The sequence below is a fragment of the Camellia sinensis genome, chromosome 1 (genome assembly GCF_055761805.1).
Source record: "Camellia sinensis isolate YWXY chromosome 1, ASM5576180v1, whole genome shotgun sequence".
In the NCBI taxonomy this organism is placed as follows: domain Eukaryota; kingdom Viridiplantae; phylum Streptophyta; class Magnoliopsida; order Ericales; family Theaceae; genus Camellia; species Camellia sinensis.
In genome coordinates this window covers 156,497,540-156,515,906 of record NC_138961.1, presented here as the reverse complement: position 1 = coordinate 156,515,906, position 18,367 = coordinate 156,497,540, and the positions used below count along the sequence as shown (strand labels likewise).

The 18,367-nt window shown below is 33.2% G+C and overlaps 2 protein-coding genes across 2 annotated transcripts in view; both read left to right on the top strand.

The window, feature by feature from the left end:
• The first annotated feature begins 14,900 nt into the window (after window positions 1-14,900).
• Window positions 14,901-16,187, top strand: LOC114290768 (uncharacterized). Its single transcript, XM_082916086.1, has 3 exons — window positions 14,901-15,583; window positions 15,689-15,785; window positions 15,837-16,187. The coding sequence occupies exons 1-3, from the start codon at window positions 14,901-14,903 to the stop codon at window positions 16,185-16,187; spliced, it is 1,131 nt and encodes a 376-aa protein (XP_082772212.1).
• A 904-nt stretch (window positions 16,188-17,091) lies between these two features.
• The window catches only part of LOC114302261 (uncharacterized), a 30,862-nt gene continuing 29,586 nt past the window's right edge, over window positions 17,092-18,367 (top strand). The window contains exon 1 of the mRNA XM_028247253.2: window positions 17,092-17,238. The gene's annotated coding sequence lies outside the window, so the exon portion shown is untranslated. The remainder of the gene's footprint in view (window positions 17,239-18,367) is intronic.

Genomic DNA, 18,367 nt, shown 5'->3' with positions numbered 1-18,367 from the left:
CCAAGTATGATTTTTTATAATGGATTTAATTTCATTATTAACAGCCTCTTTCTATAAAGGTGCTTCAGGACCTGTCATTGCTTCCTTAAAGCTTTGAGGTTCATTTTCTAACAGGTACGTCAGAAAATCTAGACCAAAGGATTTTGATGTTCTTGCTCTCTTACTTCGTCTTGGTTCATCATCAATTAAATCCTGTTGGTCGAGACTATTACTAATCTCTTATGTTTGATTGTCATTAGTCTTTTGACTTTGTGTATAATCATAAGTTCTTTTATGTGAACTTAATTCTTGTCCTTTCGTGTAAGGAAAAACATGTTCAAAAAACACAGCATTCCTTGACTTTATAATAGTGTTCACATGTATATCAGGTATTTCTGATTTATAAGTCAGAAACCGATATGCACTACTATTTTGAACATAATCAATAAACACACAATCCACTGTTTTTTTATCCTATCTTAGTCTTTTTTGGAACAGGAACTTCTACCGTTGCCAAACACCCCTACACTTTTAAGTATTTGTTTGAAAATGATCGATTTTTCCACAATTCATAAGGAGTGCTGTTAGTTTTCTTGTGGGGTATTCTGTTAACAATATAACTAGCATACAATATTGCTTCCCCCCATAAGTTCTGCTGTAAGGCTGAACTTAGTAACATGGCATTCATCATTTCTTTAAGGGTTCTATTCTTCCTTTCAGCAATTCCATTTTGCTGTGGAGAATAGGGTGTTGTAGTTTGGTGAATAATGTCATGTTGTGCACAAAATTCATTTAAAAGTGCATCATATTCACCACCCTTATCACCTCTAACAATTTTAATGGTTTTACCAAATTGATTTTCAACTTCAGTTTTGTAGAGTTTAAACATTTCAAAGGCTTCATCTTTACTTGTAAATAAATATACATAACAATATCTTGTGCAATTATCGATAAATGTTATAAAATACTTTTTGCCTCATCTAGTTTGAACAAATTTTAAATCACACACGTTAGTATGAATTAATTCTAGAGGTTTGGTTTTTCTTTTAACTGATTTAAATGGAGCCTTAGTTAGTTTCTCTTCTACACAAATCTCACATTTGTGATTAGGATCAATTTCAAACTTTGGTATATAATCCAAATCAATTAATCTACGCAAAGCATCAAAATTTACATGTCCTAATCTACCATGCCATAAATTTGACTCAAGAATATAAGCAAAAGATGTGTTATTCTTATTAATAGAAAGTTTTGCTACAACAATCATTACATTCAACTTGAAGAGATCATCACTCATGTGTCCCTTACCAATATACATACCACTCTTTGTTAATACAAATTTATCAGACTCAAATACAAGCCTAAAACCATTTTTACTTAACAAAGAGCCATAAACTAAATTCTTTCGGATGTCTAGTACATGCAGCACGTTGCTGAGGGTCAGTTCCTTCTCCGATGTCTTCTTGAAGATTAGTTTCCCTTGGCCAGCTACAACAGAAGTAGATGAATTTTCCATGAATAGTTGCTCCCCATTTGCAATCTTATTATAAGTAGTGAACATCTTTTTGTTCGCGCAAATATGTCGAGTTGCTCCTGTATCAACCCACCATTCCTTGGGATTTCCAACCAAATTAGTCTCAGAAACCACAGCAGAGAGATTGATGTCATTTACCCTGTCAGAGATGTATTCAATATTGGCTTGATTGGTAGTCTTCTTGCTTGTACTTCCGCGATCCTTTTTAGGGTGTCAGCAATCAGAGGCACGATATCCAGTCTTACCACAGTTATAGCATTTACCTTTAAAATTTTTATTACCATTGTTGTCACCTTATTTAGGACCATCTCTAGCAAACTTCCTCTTTTTGTTACGTGGTTTGGGCACATGTTCAACCATATTAGCCTTGGACTCAATGGGATTTTTACCATTCCTCTTTTCAGCCTTACGGTTATCTTTCTTAATTCTTAATCTTACAATAAGTTCATCTATGGTCATCTCTTTGCATTTATGTTTTAAATAATTTTTGAAATCTTTCCAAGTCGGTGGTAATTTTTCCACTAACGCAGCAACTTGGAAAGACTGCTAAGAGACAACCTTCAGTATGAATATCATGCAAAATTAATTGAAAACTTTGAACTTGAGAAATTAATGTTTGGGAGTCTACCATTACAAAATCCATAAATTTACCGACAACAAATTTCTTGGTGTCGGCATCGACTATCTTGTATTTTTTTTTCCAAAGAATCCCACAATTCTTTTGCTGTTTTCAGAGGACTATAAACATTATACAACATGTTGTCAAGGCCATTGATGATGTAGTTTTTGCACAAAAAATCAAAATGTTTCCAAGCGTCTACAGCGGCAACAACTTGCCGATTACTTTCATCTTCTTTAAGTACTGGAGCCTTTTCATGGAGAAACCGGGCTAGATTTAGAGTTGTAAGATAGAACAACATTTTCTGCTGCCATCTCTTAAACTCGGTGCCATTAAATTTTTTCGATTTTTCTCCATGATTTATAGGAATTTGAACATGGTTCTGGATAGGGACTGGAGTCATTGTAACAATCGGATTTGGAGTACTACTTTCAGCAGCCATAATATCTGATTACAAAAAATCAGAAAAAACCAAAACCAAAACACAAATTAATTTTCTAGTTACTCAAACCATAAAATAAATTATAATACAAAATAATTTTACTTTTCTAGTTACTAAAACCAAAAAAATAAAATATCACACAATTATTTTCTGTAACAGTATTATACAAATTAATATTATGAAATTGTTAATGACAAATAATATATTACTACTATTTGTCAAAGAAAATAAACATTATATTACTACTATTTATCAAACAGTGTATGACTACTATTTGTATTTTCCAACCAGAATATCACTTTGTACAAGCATAGAAAATAAATACAACGAAGATGCCAGAAAAAAATTTGTCTTAAGATTGTTGGACAATCTTCACTATATTTGAAGAATTAAAGAAAGGAAAGAAACTGTTTGATTACAAAAATCAAAACAACATATAAAATAAAATAAAACAACAGATTCTTATTTTGTTACAAAAACAAAATTAGAATCTGATAAAAATAAATAAAACAGAAAGTAAATTAATTATTTACCTTATTTATTTGTCAAACAAATTTTTGATCAGGTCCAGTGTCTAACACTGTGTCCTTAAAGAAAGATTCGTCCTCTCCACGGTGCTTTCAGATTGTGGACGTCTATCTCTCAGGATAAAATGATCAACAGTGAATAGTAACAGCACTACAAACTATTCACACAGCAAACACACTTTGTGTTTACACTCTTTTTCATAGGAAAAATTAATGCATCAAAATGCAGAAAGTAATAGCAGAGGCAAGAACGAATTTTCTGAATGCAAAATCCAAATGAGGGTCTATCTATTTATAGGAGAAATTGTGGCTATTCATATTTGAATCCAACAGGTATGGTACCTGTTCGAGCAGTGTTGAATAGATAAAAAATCTGTTCGGTTTTGAACTCAACAGGTATGAACCTGTTTGATTTGAATTTAAACAGATATGGGTTTGAACTTGAACCTGTTCGGACAGGTATGAATCTGTACAGAAGGTTTGAAGAGGTGCAAGCAAAATTTGAATTTTTTTAACTAATAATTGAAATTAAAATTGGACAGATTTTATTTTACCAAAAAATAAAATTAAATTCAAATGTTTTTGGCCAAAAAAGATAAGTATTGGGCCGGACAAGCCCAACCCAACCTCACACCACACACTCGCTCCTAAGCCCAGCTGATCAGATAGACGGCGGCTACGGCGCGCGTACGTGTTTATTTTGGATCGAATGGGTCTTGTTCACTTTGCCCATAACCTCCCTCTCTACAAAACTTGAGTGTCCCTTGGGGCCTATCCCAAGTTCCAAACCCAAGCCTGATAAGCCCACACAAAGTTTGCCTATAAAACCAATGTGGGACAACCCTTAACTCAAACATTTATGGAAATTTCACCAAAACACCATTTCCATGGAGCTCACTTTGACTTCAATTTTCCATTCACCCAATAATGGTTTTGAGCAACCAAATATACTAGGTGAATCACAACGCGTCATAGAACGCGTTACCACTTAGACCCGCTAACTTTGGTGCATGGATCCTAACTAAAAATTAGACCAAAGTTGAGGAAAAAACTATTTTTCCAAAACCTTTTCTTACAGAAGTTCATAACCAAACCAACTTGTTCTTCAGTTTCTTTATTTTTAGCAAAAGCTAGGTTGAAATTGCGAGAAAACAACACTGGGAACGATAAGATTGAAAAGAAGAAAAGAGCTTTGGAACCCATTTCTCTGTCTCTCAACTCATAGAAGCTCATTGGCCTTGCTTTAAAAAAAAATTCGTAAACTAAAAACAAATTGAATAGCAGCTGATTAATAAATAAATAAATAAATCAAATAGCTCAAACTATAGCTCATGCGATACCTTCAATGAAAAAAGAAAAAAAATTGAAGCCATTGGATACAATCATAGCTCATGGGATACCTTTAATAAATAAATAAAAAATCTATTCTTGGGGCTTTTTGCCTCATGTATTTCGAATATGTTGAACCTTCTTGAAGAACAACTTCGGGAAAGGGCGTCAGAGCGGTGACCTGGCGGGGACGGGACCGAGAAACCATTGTCGAGTGGATTGGGCTCCTATAGAATGAAAGAGCATCGAACTGAAACAAAAACACAGCGAGTGAGATGTGTAGAGAGAGAGAGAGGTTGCATTTGTTGTAGCCGCAAAGGTGAGCTTCTGTGTTGTAGAGAGAGGTCTTCACCGAAGAAGAGAAGATGGAGAGATAAAGAGAGTCACTATACGTTCTGGGAAGAAAATGGAAGGGGAGAGAGAGAGAGAGAGAAAGAGATGAGAGAGTAGTGGAATGATGAAAGAGGATAGAAGTGGTGAGAGAAGAGAGAGAACATTTGGGCATATCTGAATTATTAAAACCAAATGTATTTTGGGCATTTTCAAAGACCCTTTTGTCTTACTATATAAATATTTCTAAATTCACATAATTTAATCAAGATACTCTACACAATATTTTCACCAAATTTTTAATATCACAAGCTTAATATAGCATTTCTTACGTTTTCTCAAAACACATAGTATACAATAATAATCAAGTTCTATTGCCAAATTTTGAAATCATGATGGTAGTTTACAATAAAAATTATACAACATTTTTATATTTCAATATACCCAATTTCATAGAACTAAAACTGTGGGTGTTAAAAAAAATCGTTGGAACTAGTAAATCGATCCAATCATCATAGTAGTTTACAATAATAATGTTACTATCACACTACAAGAATGATGTGACAATAGTATTATTATAACTATAATTCATATTTTTGAAAATATTCCATTTTAAAATAAAATATCACCATTAAGTCACATTATTATGTATAAAAATTTCGTATGAATTTTTTATTTATATATAATCAATCTTAATTTTATCAACTCTTATAAACAAAAACGAGTTTGCCGTGTAGATTGTGGGGTTGAATCAATAATTACGGATTTTGATGCTTGTCTTATGTGCTTTTGCTTCAACTTATAAATGGTTGTTAATGTACTTATTAGTTTCACTCTAAGGGGTTGTTTGGGATGACCTAAATAAGTGTACTTTTTGTCTTTCTATAAAAAGATGTGCAGAAAAGTAGAGAGGTGATTGATGGAAAAAAGATAAAAAGATAAAAAGATGGATTATTTTGTGTATGCCAAACTTGGCCTAAGTCAATCGCCTAATAAAATGACATACATTTTTCAAGTTGTTGAGCAAATTTTGGAGTTTCTTTGAATTTTTTAAAGAAAATTTAGAATTGAAAAGTCCTGTTGGGACTAAATATTTTATTTAAAAAGTCAAAAAATTATTATAAATTATCACATTATTCTTTTTATTTTTTTACATATCGTTTTATAAAAAATTAAAAAATTATTAAAATAGTATATTAAAAAACGAGTCATGATATTTGAATTTAGATTTTTAATTGCATTTAAATCCTTTTAACACATTTCTTTTAAAATTTGGTGGTACTATATGCATCAACTAATGCACACACTAATATTATAGTCTTATTATTGAGCACATTTATTATACAAGTTACAAATAACCAAAACTATACAAATGATATTAGAGCATCTCCAACCACACTCTTTATTTTTCACTAGCTAAAGTATAAAAAAATGACACTCTTTATTTTACCTAATTAGTTTAGCTATTGTGTGTTCCAACCATACTCTTTATTTTAGCTAGTCATTCAAACTAATTTAACCAATTTTCAAAACAAAAAATGCTACATATATATATATATATATATTACTCTTTTTCATAGAATACCACATATGCACCTACTTTCTAATATGGTTGCCAATGTGACATTTGCGATAATATTTTAAAAAATAATATTTTTTAATATTAGTTTTAAAAATATTATAAAAAATAATTTTAAGTAATATTTAATTTTTTTATTATAAAATTTATAGTATGTGAATACATTTCAACATATGAATTTGGTGGAACCATCTTGAAAGGAATGGAGGGGAAGAATAAAAGAAAACAATAAAGAATTTTTTTTAAAAAATAACAATACAAAGGAAGTTCTTCAATAATTATAGTTTATAAAATTAAGAACCGAAAGAACACAAATTAACTAATTAAAAACCTTACAAAGGTCAATGAATAAATAAGAAAAAAAATCATAAATAGCAAAGTTAGGAATAAAATTCAAAATAAATAAACTATTTCTAACACTAATTGTTACAAATCTCCATGTAGATGCCACAAATGCTCAACTAGGTCTGCTTGGAGTTTAGAATGAGTTTGTCTATCTCTGATGCGATGATGATTTTGAATGAAGTCATAAAGTTCGGGTGTACGCTCGTGTGACACTGCTGGAGGGAGAGTTTCATCGATTGCATCATAATTACAGTCTATATTTTGTTCATTTCGCTCATCCTCAACAATCATGTTATGCAATATTATACATGCCTTCATAATAACTTTAAGGGTTTCAACTTTCCAAAAACGTGCAGGTCCTCGCACAATTGAGAAACGTGCTTGGAGCACTCCAAATGCTCGTTCGACATCCTTCCTTGCTGACTCTTGAGCCTTAGCAAAATGTATTTGCTTATTGCCTCGTGGAGATGGAATTGTTTTGACGAATGTTGACCATTGAGGATATATACCATCAGCGAGATAATATCCCATTGTATAGTCATTTCCATTGATTGAGTAATCAACTTGGGGAGCACGCCCTTCAGTAAGGAGAGAAAATACAGAAGAACGTTCTAACACATTGATGTCGTTATGAGATCCCGGTAATCCAAAAAATGCATGCCATATCCATAGATCATAGGAAGCCACCGCTTCTAAAATAATAGTTGGTTCATGGATATGACCACAATACATACCTTTCCATGCAGTAGGACAATTCTTCCACTTCCAATGCATACAATCAATGCTCCCCAACATTCCAGGAAACCCACGATTTTTTCCCACCTCTAGTAATTTAGCAATGTCATCTTTGTTTGGTGCCCTCAAGTACACATCTGAAAAAATTGCAACCACTGCCTGAACAAACCTTTGTAGACTTTCTATTGCAGTGCTTTCTCCAATCCTCACATAATCATCTACAGAATCGGCCGCTACTCCATAAGCGAGCATCCTCATAGCCGCTGTCATCTTTTGAAGGGAAGACAGACCAAGAACTCCAATAGCATCTTTCTTCTGGACAAAATAAGGATCATATGCTTCCACCATAGATAAAATACGAAGAAAGAGATATCGACTCATCCGAAACCTCCTCCTAAATAAATTGGGCGGATATATAGGCGTTTCAGAGAAGTAATCTTGATAAAGTCTCTTGTGGCCTTGAATTCGATTACGATAAATAACTGTATGACCTTGAATAGAACCACGACGTAATCCCAATTGCCTCTCATTATTTAGCCGCTCTTCTTCTAAAGCAGCTATTGCAAATATCTCCAATTCATTATCAGAATCAGAGTCATCAATAATCATCTTCATTACACTATTGCGAGCCATGGAAATTAAAAGAAGAATGAAGCTGAGTAATAAGCAATTGAAAATAAATATTAGGTTGTGTTTTGCTTCTTAAGCTTTGCAAGTTTCTGCCTAACAACTTCAATTTTCTGCAAAGTCAAATTTATAAAACATATCAAACAACTTCCAAAATCAAAACACCAGCAACTTACATAATCTGTATTTAATTGATCAACAAATAGGAATGTCCTGTAAATAAGAAGCACTCCAATCCAACATACAATAAGAATTATATTTAGCCATGGAGTACTTCAGCAAGCATTCAACGAGAATTCCACTCAGTAATTAAATTACTACTACTTCAACCATTCAACAATAGGTAGTTCCAAAAAAATTTTAACATATAATAAATAATTCCAACATAAATTGCATAAAAAGCATAGTTCTGCCTACAATGGAGAATCAAATCCAACAATAAATAAAGTGAAAAACATAGTTCCAACAACTAAATTTTTTTTGGGTAGTTCCAACAACTAAATCTTTTTTTTGGAGAATTTCCATTTGGCGGCGATGAAGGTATTCTGCTTGCAATGAAGGCAGACCACTTGTATCTATTGACATTATTCGCTCTTCCTCCTTCAATTGTTCCATTCGTATCTTTTCTTTCTCATTATCAACCTTTTCTTGTTCCGCTTGCGTCCTCTTTTTCTCATTATCAATCTTTTCTTGCTCTTGAAGATACGACCTTTCATACATCTCTATTTTCTTGTCATTCATTTTCTTTCTATCTTCCTTTAAATCCTCTAATAATATTAAAATAGGTGACCCTCCTTCATTTCCACGGTCTTTATTCTTTCGTTTATTCAAACGTTCCTTTTCAGCTTTCCTACCCGGTGGTCTTTCCAAGTCTACATTGTCATTATGTGAAACATCATGGTCCTCTAAATTGATTGAATCCGGTGCACTAGGAGAACAAACACCGGGAGTTGCCACTTTTTTTGGTTTTTGTTTCTTCATGCTATATTCCTCTCGCCATTTTGGTTGATCTCTTAACTCACGCCAACAATGTTCAAATGGAAATGACGATTTGTACAACTCTTTGTATAATTTCTTCGCATCAAGAATCTGAATAATAGATAAAAAAACACTAATTATCATGAGATTAGACAATTCCAATGATAATAAGTATAAAAAACTCAGTGGCATTAATACCTTATCTTTGTCAGTCTTTCCACTTTGATTCAACCTTTGGATTTAGGCGAAGCACCCACTGAACTTATTTGTGGCAAGTTGAATTGCTGACCAACGATTCATTAAAGAAGTTTGACTACGATCAGATGAAAAAGTTTTGTACTGGTGGAAATACTCCCACACTCTTAGCCAATAAGCCTTTGATTTTTGTTCATTCCCTTGCACTGGATCTAAGCTAATGTTAAGCCACGCCGATATGAGCATACTGTCTTCTTCTGTAGTGAAGTTGCCACCTCGTTGTGGTTTCTTGGTGGTTTCTATTTGAGGAGAGATTGGGGAAGACTGATCCCCTTGGTCAAGAGGTTCATCCATAAATTCATAATCAGTCCTATCATTCATCAAGTTGGTGAAATATGCATCATTTTGTTGCTGACTCATCTATAGACAAGGTAAAGAAAATTATGGCAACATATATTGGGTTGGAGAAATAACTAAGATTCCCAATTGGGAGCAAATTAATTAATAATTGGAGATCATGTAAATTAAAACACTAGTTGTTTTGTTGAAAATGATTCAATGATAATTTTAGATAAATAAATGGAGATCGTGTAAATTCAATGAAAAAGAATTCAATGATAGTTGCAACCAACTCTCTATCATTAATAGACAACTTAGGTATTGGGAATATTATTTGAGTTAAGAAGTTTAAGATTCATTTTTTTTCTTGTGCTTGGCATTTCTTTTATTTAATTCTATTTTGGTTACTTTTTTCTTGTCAAACATTCGGCATAAGAATTTGTAAATACAGTCCATTTTTTTTCTTGTGCAATAGTTTCTCTCTTTGCCTCTGCTTCTTCAACTGATTTTTGTACTCCAAATCTTTTATCTTCAAGCTTTTGGACATGCTTTCTGAGATTTTCAATGTTTCTTTCATAGAAAATTAAATAACCAAACTGACGGCAGACTGGGGTAACCAGACATTTTACAATCTCTGTTACAATGGGAAGAGCAATGTTCACAGCCATTTCTCGCGTGTTTCTTCTGAGGATAGTGAAACTTAAAATGTAAAAGACTAGAACACAAGAAGGGGATTTCTACAACAGGCGAAATGGAAATGAGGAATCTGAGCTTTGCAAATCGAAATAGAACAAAGAGAGGAATACTATTTTGCAGAGGATATGAAGACAAGAAAGAAACAGTTAGATGAAACTTCACACAATCAAAACGGAATACATTTTTTGTTTTTGACAAGCAGGGTTGAATATGGAGAATTATATTGCAATATAATGGAACTAGAAAGAGGAGCTTTTGTACTATAACACCAAGAAAGGGAGCTTTGTAAAATGAAAACAAAACTCACAACTGAATATTATTCTGATAATTGTTCAACAAGAGTTCTAATAGAGTTGAAGTGGAGGAGATAACAAAGCTCTCTAAAATCAAAAAGGGATACAGAGTTTTTTTTTTTTTTTTCTGGTAAGTAACACTTGAACACAGAATAAATATTCCTCAACTTAATGTTTAAAATTTGTTATAAATTTGACTAAATTAACATAAAATTAAAAAGAATTAAGAATAAAATTAATGCAATTAGAATTATTATAACAATTCAATTGACATGAGATGAATTACATATATATATCCACATAAGAGCATATATTTATCGGATTTTCTGTTATGATCATGATCGTACACCAAGGATTTCAAATATTTGGTTGCATGACACAGTTAGAAGAACAATTGGGACACGAGACGGTGAATTTGGTGAACAGAGAATCACTGATAATATAGATATATATATATATATATATAGCTAAGTATATATAGAGTGCAAAACACATCATCGTTGTTATTGTTCTTGGGGGTTGTTTGATCTCAAGTATGCTGTGTGCTACCAGTTTTCTGACCCATTTTCATACAGCTTATTGTTCAGTATTACCTGCCAAAAGAAATTCCGAAACTTGCTAAAAAAGATATTGGATTACAGTATGGTATGCAGATGAGTTAGAATTTGGTTTTAAATGATTAGCTGTTTTACATTATATTTTTTTACATACAGCTGATATGAGCATATGAAAAACACTTGATTGAAGAAATCCCGTATACCATCTCTTACTCACTTGACTATACGTCTTTTTGGGCCTTCTTGTGGGACTACCCCCTATATATATATCTCCCTCCTCTTCCCTTGCCTCTCCACAAATATTCACTCACTCACTCCCTCCCTTCTTTCTCTTTCATTTCTTTCAAACTGATCATATAGAGTAGTGTCTCTCTGTTTCTTCAATGGCGGACACTACTAACTCAGCCTCTACTACTATTAAAATAATGGGTTGTTCGATCCCCGAAAGGCTCCAACTGCACATGTCCATGTTGGCCTTGCAGTTTGGGTATGCCGGTTTCCATGTAGTCTCCAGAGCTGCCCTTAACATGGGCACCAGCAAGATTGTCTATCCCGTCTACCGCAACGTTCTCGCTCTTCTTCTCCTCTTGCCTTTTGCTTATTTTCTTGAAAAGTGCGTTTTTAATCCAACCCATTAATCAAATTAAATTAATTCTCTAGTCCATTATGATTTCTTATTCAAATTAACAAGTATTAATAACAAGATGCTCTTTTTGTTCTTTCTTTTGAATATATCAGGAAGGAGAGACCACCACTCACTCTTTCTTTACTTGTCCAGTTTTTCCTCCTTGCAGTTATTGGGTATGATCAATGAATTTCTCATGTACACATACTTAGCTATATATATATATATATCTATATTATCAGTGATTCTCTGTTCACCAAATTCACCGTCTCGTGTCCCAATTGTTCTTCTAACTGTGTCATGCAACCAAATATTTGAAATCCTTGGTGTACGATCATGATCATAACAGAAAATCCGATAAATATATGCTCTTATGTGGATATATATATGTAATTCATCTCATGTCAATTGAATTGTTATAATAATTCTAATTGCATTAATTTTATTCTTAATTCTTTTTAATTTTATGTTAATTTAGTCAAATTTATAACAAATTTTAAACATTAAGTTGAGGAATATTTATTCTGTGTTCAAGTGTTACTTACCAGAAAAAAAAAAAAAAAAACTCTGTATCCCTTTTTGATTTTAGAGAGCTTTGTTATCTCCTCCACTTCAACTCTATTAGAACTCTTGTTGAACAATTATCAGAATAATATTCAGTTGTGAGTTCTGTTTTCATTTTACAAAGCTCCCTTTCTTGGTGTTATAGTACAAAAGCTCCTCTTTCTAGTTCCATTATATTGCAATATAATTCTCCATATTCAACCCTGCTTGTCAAAAACAAAAAATGTATTCCGTTTTGATTGTGTGAAGTTTCATCTAACTGTTTCTTTCTTGTCTTCATATCCTCTGCAAAATAGTATTCCTCTCTTTGTTCTATTTCGATTTGCAAAGCTCAGATTCCTCATTTCCATTTCGCCTGTTGTAGAAATCCCCTTCTTGTGTTCTAGTCTTTTACATTTTAAGTTTCACTATCCTCAGAAGAAACACGCGAGAAATGGCTGTGAACATTGCTCTTCCCATTGTAACAGAGATTGTAAAATGTCTGGTTACCCCAGTCTGCCGTCAGTTTGGTTATTTAATTTTCTATGAAAGAAACATTGAAAATCTCAGAAAGCATGTCCAAAAGCTTGAAGATAAAAGATTTGGAGTACAAAAATCAGTTGAAGAAGCAGAGGCAAAGAGAGAAACTATTGCACAAGAAAAAAAATGGACTGTATTTACAAATTCTTATGCCGAATGTTTGACAAGAAAAAAGTAACCAAAATAGAATTAAATAAAAGAAATGCCAAGCACAAGAAAAAAAATGAATCTTAAACTTCTTAACTCAAATAATATTCCCAATACCTAAGTTGTCTATTAATGATAGAGAGTTGGTTGCAACTATCATTGAATTCTTTTTCATTGAATTTACACGATCTCCATTTATTTATCTAAAATTATCATTGAATCATTTTCAACAAAACAACTAGTGTTTTAATTTACATGATCTCCAATTATTAATTAATTTGCTCCCAATTGGGAATCTTAGTTATTTCTCCAACCCAATATATGTTGCCATAATTTTCTTTACCTTGTCTATAGATGAGTCAGCAACAAAATGATGCATATTTCACCAACTTGATGAATGATGGGACTGATTATGAATTTATGGATGAACCTCTTGACCAAGGGGATCAGTCTTCCCCAATCTCTCCTCAAATAGAAACCACCAAGAAACCACAACGAGGTGGCAACTTCACTACAGAAGAAGACAGTATGCTCATATCGGCGTGGCTTAACATTAGCTTAGATCCAGTGCAAGGGAATGAACAAAAATCAAAGGCTTATTGGCTAAGAGTGTGGGAGTATTTCCACCAGTACAAAACTTTTTCATCTGATCGTAGTCAAACTTCTTTAATGAATCGTTGGTCAGCAATTCAACTTGCCACAAATAAGTTCAGTGGGTGCTTCGCCTAAATCCAAAGGTTGAATCAAAGTGGAAAGACTGACAAAGATAAGGTATTAATGCCACTGAGTTTTTTATACTTATTATCATTGGAATTGTCTAATCTCATGATAATTAGTGTTTTTTTATCTATTATTCAGATTCTTGATGCGAAGAAATTATACAAAGAGTTGTACAAATCGTCATTTCCATTTGAACATTGTTGGCGTGAGTTAAGAGATCAACCAAAATGGCGAGAGGAATATAGCATGAAGAAACAAAAACCAAAAAAAGTGGCAACTCCCGGTGTTTGTTCTCCTAGTGCACCGGATTCAATCAATTTAGAGGACCATGATGTTTCACATAATGACAATGTAGACTTGGAAAGACCACCGGGTAGGAAAGCTGAAAAGGAACGTTTGAATAAACGAAAGAATAAAGACCGTGGAAATGAAGGAGGGCCACCTATTTTAATATTATTAGAGGATTTAAAGGAAGATAGAAAGAAAATGAATGACAAGAAAATAGAGATGTATGAAAGGTCGTATCTTCAAGAGCAAGAAAAGATTGATAATGAGAAAAAGAGGATGCAAACGAAACAAGAAAAGGTTGATAATGAGAAAGAAAAGATACGAATGGAACAATTGAAGGAGGAAGAGCGAATAATGTCAATAGATACAAGTGGTCTGCCTTCATTGCAGGCAGAATACCTTCATCGCCGCCAAATGGAAATTCTCCAAAAAAAAGATTTAGTTGTTGGAACTACCCAAAAAAAATTTAGTTGTTGGAACTATGTTTTTCACTTTATTTATTGTTGGATTTGATTCTCCATTGTAGGCAGAACTATGCTTTTTATGCAGTTTATGTTGGAATTATTTATTATATGTTAAAATTTTTTTGGAACTACCTATTGTTGAATGGTTGAAGTAGTAGTAATTTAATTATTGAGTGGAATTCTCGTTGAATGCTTGCTGAAGTACTCCATGGCTAAATATAATTCTTATTGTATGTTGGATTGGAGTGCTTCTTATTTACAGGACATTCCTATTTGTTGATCAATTAAATACAGATTATGTAAGTTGCTGGTGTTTTGATTTTGGAAGTTGTTTGATATGTTTTATAAATTTGACTTTGCAGAAAATTGAAGTTGTTAGGCAGAAACTTGCAAAGCTTAAGAAGCAAAACACAACCTAATATTTATTTTCAATTGCTTATTACTCAGCTTCATTCTTCTTTTAATTTCCATGGCTCGCAATAGTGTAATGAAGATGATTATTGATGACTCTTATTCTGATAATGAATTGGAGATATTTGCAATAGCTGCTTTAGAAGAAGAGCGGCTAAATAATGAGAGGCAATTGGGATTACGTCGTGGTTCTATTCAAGGTCATACAGTTATTTATCGTAATCGAATTCAAGGCCACAAGAGACTTTATCAAGATTACTTCTCTGAAACGCCTATATATCCGCCCAATTTATTTAGGAGGAGGTTTCGGATGAGTCGATATCTCTTTCTTCGTATTTTATCTATGGTGGAAGCATATGATCCTTATTTTGTCCAGAAGAAAGATGCTATTGGAGTTCTTGGTCTGTCTTCCCTTCAAAAGATGACAGCGGCTATGAGGATGCTCGCTTATGGAGTAGCGGCCGATTCTGTAGATGATTATGTGAGGATTGGAGAAAGCACTGCAATAGAAAGTCTACAAAGGTTTGTTCAGGCAGTGGTTGCAATTTTTTCAGATGTGTACTTGAGGGCACCAAGCAAAGATGACATTGCTAAATTACTAGAGGTGGGAAAAAATCGTGGGTTTCCTGGAATGTTGGGGAGCATTGATTGTATGCATTGGAAGTGGAAGAATTGTCCTACTGCATGGAAAGGTATGTATTGTGGTCATATCCATGAACCAACTATTATTTTAGAAGAGGTGGCTTCCTATGATCTATGGATATGGCATGCATTTTTTGGATTACCGGGATCTCATAACGACATCAATGTGTTAGAACGTTCTTCTGTATTTTCTCGCTTTACTGAAGGGCGTGCTCCCCAAGTTGATTACTCAATCAATGGAAATGACTATACAATGGGATATTATCTCGCTGATGGTATATATCCTCAATGGTCAACATTCGTCAAAACAATTCCATCTCCACGAGGCAATAAGCAAATACATTTTGCTAAGGCTCAAGAGTTAGCAAGGAAGGATGTCGAACGAGCATTTGGAGTGCTCCAAGCACGTTTCTCAATTGTGCGAGGACCTGCACGTTTTTGGAAAGTTGAAACCCTTAAAGTTATTATGAAGGCATGTATAATATTGCATAACATGATTGTTGAGGATGAGCGAAATGAACAAAATATAGACTGTAATTATGATGCAATCGATGAAACTCTCCCTCCAGCAGTGTCACACGAGCGTACACCCGAACTTTATGACTTCATTCAAAATCATCATCGCATCAGAGATAGACAAACTCATTCTAAACTCCAAGCAGACCTAGTTGAGCATTTGTGGCATCTACATGGAGATTTGTAACAATTAGTGTTAGAAATAGTTTATTTATTTTGAATTTTATTCCTAACTTTGCTATTTATGATTTTTTTTCTTATTTATTCATTGACCTTTGTAAGGTTTTTAATTAGTTAATTTGTGTTCTTTCGGTTCTTAATTTTATAAACTATAATTATTGAAGAACTTCCTTTGTATTGTTATTTTTTAAAAAAAATTCTTTATTGTTTTCTTTTATTCTTCCCCTCCATTCCTTTCAAGATGGTTCCACCAAATTCATATGTTGAAATGTATTCACATACTATAAATTTTATAATAAAAAAATTAAATATTACTTAAAATTATTTTTTATAATATTTTTAAAACTAATATTAAAAAATATTATTTTTTAAAATATTATCGCAAATGTCACATTGGCAGCCATATTAGAAAGTAGGTGCATATGTGGTATTCTATGAAAAAGAGTAATATATATATATATATGTAGCATTTTTTGTTTTGAAAATTGATTAAATTAGTTTGAATGACTAGCTAAAATAAAGAGTATGGTTGGAACATACAATAGCTAAACTAATTAGGTAAAATAAAGAGTGTCATTTTTTTATACTTTAGCTAGTGAAAAATAAAGAGTGTGGTTGGAGATGCTCTTAGTATATTAGTATGTACATTAATTGATACATAGTATAACTATTTAAAATTTTATGTTTCCTTCTTTCTTTCTTTATTATTTTTATAATTAGGATTGATATACCCAAGGCCATTTAGAAGAATAACAAAAAAAAATAAAAATAAAAATTCAGGTAAATAATTTCAAAGTAAAACATTTTAAAATAATGATCGAGATACCAAAGTTTTAATCAAATAAATAATTAAATATCTTAAAATAAGTCCACCAAAATATAGAATTCATACTTATATAAAATATTTGATCATGATAAATTTTTTTAGCCTTATAGCATTTTCTAACATTTTATGTTGAGACAAACCTGGCCTTAATTTAAATTTTCAATCAAAGTTTGGAAAGCGTGATTGTCTTGGGGTCTCTCGCTCTCCCCTCTACCTCGCGGTCTCTAGGAAGGTACTTCTCTATCTCTCTCTCTCGCTCGCTTGATTGAATCGACCTGTTATTGCTACTACATTCAGATTCTATTGATCATTCACCAAGGGCTTTCCATTGACCTCTCTAATCGCCACCAGTTTGTTATTTGTTTATCATATATTGTGTAATGGCTAGAAATGGAAGAAGAAGAAATATAGGAGGAAAAGAGTTTATTGGTGCTCTTATTCCAACCCAACTACTGGTTACAAAACAATACAATGAATGAATTGGGCCATGTATTCCCTCCTATATTTATACACATAACCACTCCTAACCTAACAGAATCAGTAATTATAACCTAACAGATTCAACAATTGGAATTACAAGAATAGCCTCAGAAATGTAGGTAGAATTACAAGAATAGCCTTCCCAATTAACTTGTTCATAACATTCCCTCCTTCAAAAAGCCTTGTCTCAAGGCTGAAAATCTGGAAATTGTGAGTGGAAGTCTTCATAGTCCGTCCAGGTAGCATCTTCAGGAAATGTTCTTGACCACTGAACCAACCAGTGCACTACTGCCTTGTTGTTTCGTTTGACCATCTGCCTTTCTAACACAGCCACAGGCTCCATTTGCAGCATTCCTGCATCACTGACGGGAGGGAGAGTTGAAATAGGAATGACTTGCTGTCCCAACTTTTTCTTTAACAATGAAACATTAAAACAGGATGTAATTTGGCTGAGTTAGGCAAATCCAGCTTGTAGGCTACCGTTCCCAACCTTGCAATGACTTGGAAAGGTCCATAGAAACGTGGAGATAGCTTCATATTTCTCTGCAAAGCCAAGGAAGATTGTTTGTAGGGCTGCAATCTCAAATACACCCAATCACCAACTGCAAATTCTCTCACTCCTTAGTTTGTCTGCATAATGTTTCATCCTGTTCTGTGCTTGCTACAAGTTCTCTTTAAGCATTCTCAGAATGGAAGTCCTTTCCCTTGCCCAATTTTCCACTGCTGCTACTTGTGACCCTCCGATGTTCATGAAGTTGTGATCTGGTTGTGGCTGTCCATAAACTGCATAGAAGGGAGTTGTTTTGATTGAGGTGTGATAAGAAGAGTTATACCACCATTCAGCCAAGGATAGCCAAGTTGACCACTGTCTAGGGCAATCA